The sequence below is a fragment of the Morone saxatilis genome, unplaced genomic scaffold (assembly GCF_004916995.1).
Source record: "Morone saxatilis isolate NCDOM2014 unplaced genomic scaffold, NCSU_SB_2.0 Contig16, whole genome shotgun sequence".
Lineage (NCBI taxonomy): Eukaryota > Metazoa > Chordata > Actinopteri > Moronidae > Morone > Morone saxatilis.
This window is the reverse complement of record NW_023339718.1, coordinates 4,760,675-4,768,948: the sequence shown is the minus strand read 5'-3', so window position 1 is coordinate 4,768,948 and position 8,274 is coordinate 4,760,675. Positions and strand designations below refer to the sequence as shown.

At 42.3% G+C, this 8,274-nt stretch overlaps 1 protein-coding gene across 1 annotated transcript; it reads left to right on the top strand.

Moving 5' to 3' along the window:
- Positions 1-3,067: 3,067 nt before the first annotated feature.
- npy8br (neuropeptide Y receptor Y8b) lies at positions 3,068-7,932 on the top strand (the record flags this gene model as incomplete). The annotated part of the gene is given in 3 exon segments (XM_035657722.1): positions 3,068-3,208; positions 3,540-3,642; positions 5,181-7,932. A coding segment is annotated over 1 exon segment (1,098 nt). The 5' UTR covers positions 3,068-3,208; positions 3,540-3,642; positions 5,181-5,355.
- Positions 7,933-8,274: the final 342 nt, after the last annotated feature.

The following is an 8,274-nucleotide window of genomic DNA, read 5'->3' as shown; positions in this document are numbered from 1 at the left end:
TTAAAGTGCAAGTTTTTTGTCAACACAAATAAATCACACAAAAAACGGACGATATGCGCTAAGAAAAATACAGAGAAACCAATCGCTCTCCAAAAACTATTAAGCGAGGATATGTGGAGCTACAGCAGGGGAACCATTCCTTGTTAATGGGGCACAGTCCCCATATTTATTTATACTGGCACTGACACATAAAACTATTAACAATTTTCCCACAAGAACCACTTACAGATGCCAATGTAATATGAGTCTCTTTCTGAATGCAAATATGGACACACGTTTGAATCAAGTTACACTATGTATTGTGTAAATGGACTCAGGATGGGAGTCTAAACAGTCGATAGAGAGCACCGAATAAAAGAAGCGATCGGAAAACAATCAAATATTTCATGTGCGTCAGTGAGATAAAGTTTTCAGAAATGTTTGGAACATGTTATCTGTTCTTATCACCTGAGACAGGAACAAAAACTCATCTGCTTTCTGTTGAACATTGTGTGCTCTGTGACAGAAATGTTCCCTTTTCCATGAGAGGTATTCTTCCTCTCTAGATTGCACAAGCTTCTCTGGCCACACTCCATTGTGCTGAATGTCCTTGAGCCCTATAGCCACTATTGTCACTTATCAATCATAAATAAAACTGCTGGATGCGCTGTCAAAAACACAATTTCATGCCATCGTAGCACTCGAGACACTTAAGACTTAGACTCTTAAGAAAGGTTTTCTTCTCGCTGAGAGAAAAAAGAATCAAGATTTGAGTGACAGAAGTGGAGATTGCTCAAGGGGGGAGGTACAGCAGCCATTCCATGTCTCAATATATTGAATAGTTGCTCATTAGAAGCAAAAACATCCAGTCCTGCAGTACTGTTGACCGAGCCATTGTCAGCATTCCTGCCTTTCTCCTGAAAAATATGTGCACAGATTAATTGTCTTGAGTGACTTGACACCCGTGTCTCTGTGTCAAGTAAACACCCACAGAGCTGTTGTTGTTGGTGGCAAGTCATTGCAGCATTCTGCCTCTCAGACAAACAGCTATTACTGTTCTCTCATACAGCCTCCACTTGAAACAGGAGTGTGTGGGGACAGTGTGAAGAAGCAGTTAACAATCTGTTGCACACGCTCGAGAGGTGCAAAAAACAGGTTTAAAATAGTTCTAGGTGTTATCTGCAGAGGGATCTGGACAAGGATTTTCATCCTGATGATGCTTTTAGTTCGTATGAGCATGGACAATTATGCAAAAGATGCCTTCTGCATGCAGAGAACGCAGCACCGGCGTATAGCAGCGATCAATGTGAGGCGTTTCATATTGACAAAGTTAATGATCTTCATAACAGAGAAAGAGAGAAGTGAGTTCATGGTCTTGCTACAATGCTTGCACATATCAATCGATATCCATCTGCATTCATCAATATTCGCTATTGAATTCTGGCAGAATCAAATGATTTTGGATTTCTTTTTTAACATTTTTGTATCATATACTTTAATACAATGTGAGCACTAGATGATGCATGTCCTTTGTCTTTGTTCAACACACTTTGTGAAAACAGCTAATACATCCACAGCAGTGAAACTAAAGAACCCAGATAGACAAACTGATTCATACTGGGATAGTTCCTAATTAAATGTTCAATAATGTCCTTTGGCTGTTGGGAAATTGCAGCGATCTGTGCAGAAGTGTTGACTACTGATTTCTGACCTGCTGCTGCGACTGGACGACAATGAAAACAGGCAGTTCAATGAAAAACTGACGAACGAATTTGCCTTTATTTTGCCTCCTACTCCAATACCTGAACCACATGACAGCTGCTGTATGCAGTGTTGCTAATATCAGGAGCCACTGCGAGTCAATATATGCTAGCTTCAGTGCAGCGTTCCCACCTGGTATAATTAGTAAATAATTCTTGTCTTATTACATTGACGATTCTGATTTTTATCCATTTAATCTGATAAAGATTTTTAAAGATCCCCTACATGAATATATTAAGACATGTATAAATAGTCTGCTCAGAGCAATAATGTGTCTGATATGTTTTTATCTGCAAATAAAAGAATAATTCCCACATTAAAATCCTTCAAAAAAACAATCTACTTGACTTCCAAACTGCTTGTGATGTCACAAATCACGATCGTAGGCCCCGCCCCTTAAAAATCAGCTGTTCAATGAGCTCAGAGAAACTTTTCACTTTCAGCAGATGAATGTAAAAACATCCTTCTGGAGTCAAACTCTGCACAGACATCGTTCAAACATTAAACTGTAGGAACGCAGATTAAAACTGAGTTATGACCGGAGGAGCTCTTTTGTTTATTTATTAAGTGGCCTCCTGTAATTTTACAAAAGCGGCCCCCCCTGGGCAAAGCAGGTTGAGACTTGATTTAAAGGACCAGTGTGCAGGATTTAGTGACATCAAGTGGTGTAGTTGCAGATTATAACCCTCTGGTTCCAAGTGAAACTACGATGGCGCACTCAATCTGTGCTACTGTAGAATGGCGGTCGAACATTGCGGCCTCCGTAGAAGAGGACCTTTGGATAATTACGTCTCATTCTAACACACAACAATTCTTATTTTCAGGTGATTAAACACTAATAAAAAACAAATTATATTTCATTTCTGCCAATAGATCCTCTTGAATGTTGCACACGGGACCCTTTAAATATGTTTATGTACAGGCAGGATTCTGTATAATGACACCGTATAGCAACCAGAAAGAAAAGCCCCATAGGAATTTAAAAGCATTGCACTACAATAACAGCCCATCATAAATCAACATTATATTACTATTACAGTGATATTACAGCGATTCCTCACTGGGAATATATGAAAGTGGTCTCATTATGTGAGGGCTCAGCATCTCCCTTCACAAGAGACTAAATGAATCATATCATGTCACTAATACATTTGGGTGAAACAGACCATGTGTACAAATATTCAAATAATTCAATTGCCCCCCCTCTCTGTGGGCGCGTGCCTGTGCTCTCGCGCGCGTGCATGTGTGAGTGCGTGCGTGCGAGCCACGGAGTATTTATTATGTAACATGTTCCCAATCACATCTCAGCCGGAGTCTGAGGCATAAGGTCGCTTTAAGAGATATCTCAGTTCCTATCAGGGCTCCTGGCAGGACACCTCCTCCCTCCTCCTCCCTCCTGCTCGACCACTAACTCCGCTCCGGCTCACCTGATGCAAACCGCTCCGAGTCCTCCAGCAGCAACCCTTCGGTAAGAAACATCGGCTCATTCACCAGCTAATTAAACAATATGGCATTAGTGTGCCTCTGCGGGTCACCTGAGAGGAAGAAATCCCATTTTCCTGCAGGCTCGGTTCTTTTATTTTCCATTCAAATGCGACGACAAAGCTGTAATGATGATAATAGTGAGTTTTATTAACATTACGCACTGGTATTGTATATTCCCAGTGCTGTCAGCCTCTAGAAGCTTATTATTTAACAGATGAATAGTTTTATTCTTACTTGTCCTAAGTGTAAGTACTGTAATGCTGTTTTAGTGGATGTTGTTGAGGTGTAAATGCGTGCTGCCCCCCCCCCGACAGGAGCAGAGAGCGCACACCGGAGGACCGAGGAGTCTCCTCCACCTGTCCGGAGCTGACAGACAGACAGACAGACAGACAGCGGATCCAGCTGCAGGGACCGAGGGTAGGACACACATACAGCAACGCACTCTCACACGCTTCATGTGTGTCTCATCCGCCGATGTCTGTAATCATTTCTGTATGAGAGGATCCGGACTTGTGGCTGTTTGGTGTCAAAGTGTTTAGTGAGACGACTGAGGTGAGATCATGTAAAAGAAAAAATAACAAAAAAATGTATTTGAAATTTGCAAACATCTCCAATTTTAAGACTGTAATTTATTTTTCTGGTTTTCCTGCAAAGCTGGACGTCCCATCCTGTATAATTGTATTTTTCTGCAGGATCAAGTCAAAATGTCACAGTTAAATTTGTTGTACTGTCCCTTTACCAGCAGACACAACACTAAGCAATGCATCATTTTAAGTGTCCAGAGTCTGCCATACACAATCAGCATCAAGGCTGCAGCCTAGGTCTCATATTCGGGCCACGTATCCAGAAATTCAGCAAGATTTAGTCATCCAGGAGGGGATTAATTAAAGAGAAAATACTGTGTACCACGGTGGAATTTAAGTGGTATTACGGCACCGTGCAGGTACTAGTGTTTACTTTTGTTATAAATCCTCTGGCTTTGTTAGATTTATTAAACAGTGCATTATAATGGGACTTTCCCTGCTCATAACAGAGACAGCCACAAGCAATTAATGTCCCACCTGTCAACATTTATCATCGTTAAGAAGTCCTCAATTAAAAATGATAAATCCTTTAAGTCCCGTAGATTTCACTCTGTTATAGTCGCACTGCAAAAGTAATTTCTGGGGAATTGAGCCGAGGGCAAAGCATCCCAGTTAATCAGCTGTGTTTTCACTGCCGCTGCGGTGTTTGCACACTCAGATATTCTTGGTCTCTGTGCACAGAAATTGTATTTCTGTTCTGTTTTTCCAGTACATTAATTTGTTGGAGATGGTAAAGGACCACATAGAATCTGAGGATGCCATTATGAATGCTCAGTGACAATGAGAGGTGTCTGTTCTTTATGGACAGAAACAGAATCAATTCCCGCTGTCAAAAGGGGAGAAAACACTGAGGGGGGAACGATTGTCTCTGAAGGAGCAGTCATTAACACCGTTATTGTGATGGAAATTTAAATCAGCATGCCATTACAGCGATGCCACAAAGGCTGGATCTGTGCTGTTTTCTTGATGAAAATGCCATCAGCGCATCATTTATTCTTATAGCCGGTCCTCCAGGAGATAGAAAATCTGCCTTTGTGATATCTGCATAACCAACATTAGTGATTCCCTTCATAAATCTACGTTTTTTTGTGATGTTGAATCCAGAGTGTGCAAAAGGTGAAATTGGACCTCTAAATACATCTCTGCCACCTGTCTTCATTTCAAAGAGGTCTAATGATGAAATGAGCTTTTTCTCATAAAGTGACGGCCAATTTCTTTTTATACTGCAGTTTTTTTTATGGGAGCTACATTTCAATTTGGGCGATAAACCAACCTCTTAATATCTCAAGAGTCCATAACTTTAAAAATAAACTTTTCATGATGGGAAATTTGTCTGATTGTTACTCATTTCTTTTTGCTTTTTTTTCCCAGGCTGCAAATGAAGAACACTGACAAGGCCGCCAAAGAATAAAGATGAAGGAAAGCTGTAAAAACATGCAAAAATTATTCAAGAAGTAATTACAGCACAGGTGTGACACAACAAGTTCAATTCAGTTAGTCCCCCCACCGCCCCCCAAGCCTTTGAAGTGAGCCCAGGAAGACCGCCATGGAGCTGCACGCCAATCACAACCAGGCGATGTGGAAAGAGATACCGTGGGACTTCGCAGAGGACTGCTCGCTCTCGGTGAGCGGCACCACGTTTCTCATCGTCGCTTACAGTACGGTGATGGCGGTCGGTCTCATCGGGAACTCTTGCCTCGTGTTTGTCATCACGCGGCACAAGGAGATGCGCAATGTCACCAACATCTTTATCGTCAACCTGTCCTGCTCCGACATCCTCATGTGCATCGTGTGCCTGCCGGTTACGATTATCTACACCCTGATGGACCGCTGGATCCTGGGAGACGCTCTCTGTAAGCTCACGCCCTTCATCCAGTGTATATCAATCACCGTGTCCATCTTCTCCCTCGTCCTCATCGCCATGGAGCGCTACCAGCTCATCGTCCACCCGACTGGATGGAAACCTTTGGTGGGCCAGTCCTACTTGGCCGTGGCTGTCACCTGGATCGTGGCCTGCTTAATCTCGGTGCCTTTCTTCTCGTACAGCGTGCTCACTTTGCCTTTCCAGAACCTGAGCATCCCCTTCCCGGGCAGCGACCACCTCGTTTGTATGGAGCGGTGGCCGACGGTCGAAGAGCGGCGAGCTTACACCACCTCCCTGCTCGTCTTCCAGTACTTCCTCCCTCTCGCCCTCATCATGGTCTGCTACCTGCACATCTACCTGCGCCTGAGGAGGAGGAAGGACATGGTGGAGCGCGGCAGGAACACCACCGAAAAGAAAAACAAGGGCTCCACAAGGATCAACGCCATGTTGATCTCTATCGTGGTGGCGTTCGCCCTCTCCTGGCTCCCTCTCAACGTTTTCAACACGGTGTTTGACTGGAACCATGAGGCCATCCCGTCCTGTGGCCACGACGTCATCTTCTCATTCTGCCACCTCACCGCTATGGCGTCCACCTGCGTCAACCCCATCATCTACGGCTTCCTCAACAGCAATTTCCAGAAACAGCTCAAGTCCACGTTGTTGCGTTGCCGCTGCTGGGGAGTGGTAGAGAGGTACGAGAGTGTCCCTCTCTCAACTGTCAGCACCGAGGTCACCAAGGGGTCAATCTTGAGCAATGGATCTATCAGCATCAATACTTAGATCCCAGCCTTTTCAGTCAAAGACAAAGAAACTACTGGGGCCTCCTCTGCCCTCATTGTGTCATCCTCCGAAGCTTTTCTTGCTTCGTTGCATCTAAAAGCAAGGTTGACATTTACAAAGTTATAAACCTCACAATAGCAGTCCGGAGGGAGTCGCATGGCGCGGTGCCCTCGATTCAATATGAGTTCACATGTAAGAGGAAGTAGATAACAAAATGACGGTGCAAAGGTTGGACAAGTTTAAGTATTGTTGGACGCCTGAACGCACTTCACATGAGCACTTCTGCAGATGCAGTCTGTAAAGTCCATTCCCTGTGTGCTGTGGGCACAAAACGAACGAAGAGACAGCATTTAATCTGGTTTGTCATGTTTTCTTTCCAAAGCACTGGGATCTACTCAGAAGTCACTTTCAAATGAGCTGTTTGGGGTTTTACTTTCACACTTTCACCTGCTGTAAATGTGAGCAATGGGACCACCAGAGAGTATTCATTCGTTTTAATTTTAGCTGTTTTATGTTACTAGTATTGATGAAAATATTAAGGGATTGTGACCTGTGACGTGTTAATGATTATCAGCAGAGTAGCTTGTTACATAACCGAAGGAGGGAACATTAGTGTGTTAAATGTGGCTTCAGGCGTTCATTCAAACGATTTACTAGCACCATCTTAATGTACTTCTTATTACCTAAAGTCACCACAAACAATGTAATGATCTTTTTACACAGAACCTTGGCAAGAGATTCATACGTTTCCCGCTGTTTGCCAAGGTCTGCACTCCAGTATATTGTGGGTGTGGGATGCTTATTCTCATAAAATGTGCCATACAATAGCTATATATCAAGTGCCATAAAACAAAATAAAAGTGGCAGTAAAGGGACTTTGAGAGCTGCTGTATATAACGTTACTGAATACATGTACGGCCTGTGACAGTTATAGTCTGTGGTGGGGAATAAAGAGCACTGTGTAGCATAACAGATATCTGCTAGGAAACAATGTTAGTCACTTCTCTTTGTGGTATTGAACTGAATTAAAACATTTACTATTATCTTTAATGATAACGTCTATGTTGTAATATTCTCGCAATCTGCTTCTTCTTTTTGTTGTTTCTGTATGGTAAATGTCTCTCTGAGTGTGTGTTAAACACAGAATATCCTGATTCTGTCACCTTGCAGATCAATTCACCCACGTCATTCTCAGCTTTTACCAGATAATTGATTGGTCTCCTGTTAAAGGGAAAGTGTCACACTGAGACCAGACTGTACCAGACTCTAGTTCCCGGAGATTACTGATGTGTTTACACATGAGTCCGTCACCACTTGTCAATGTTGTAGTATGTGGTGTACAGAAATGCTGATTTAATCAATATTTGCTTGGAAAAATCCCTAAATGAAGATATCTTAACTTACAAACATCACTGTGGCACATTGTAAAGCACTGAATTGAAATATCTATATAAAAAGGTGGCATTAGAAATCAATAAAATGTTTTATTCTGAATCTTGAGACATTTTTCTATCGACCATTTAGTCTAAAATGTGGCCATAACTAGGGATGTTCCTAACAACTAATTTCCCAGTCAATTTAATTAAATATAGACTAGTCTGGGAGATAATAAAACACTTAATTAATGAACAAATTGATAGGGTTAAACATTATCTGAGAAACTGCTGCTTGTATATAAGAGCCATTTCTTCAATAACCACATCGTATTTTAAAGGTTAAAAGTTAAACAGATGAGACAACAGATTTAAAATTCATCTGCAGACCGATGAAAGAGGGTATTTGTCAGATCCAGCTGCCTGCTCTGCTTGCAGGTTAACGTCT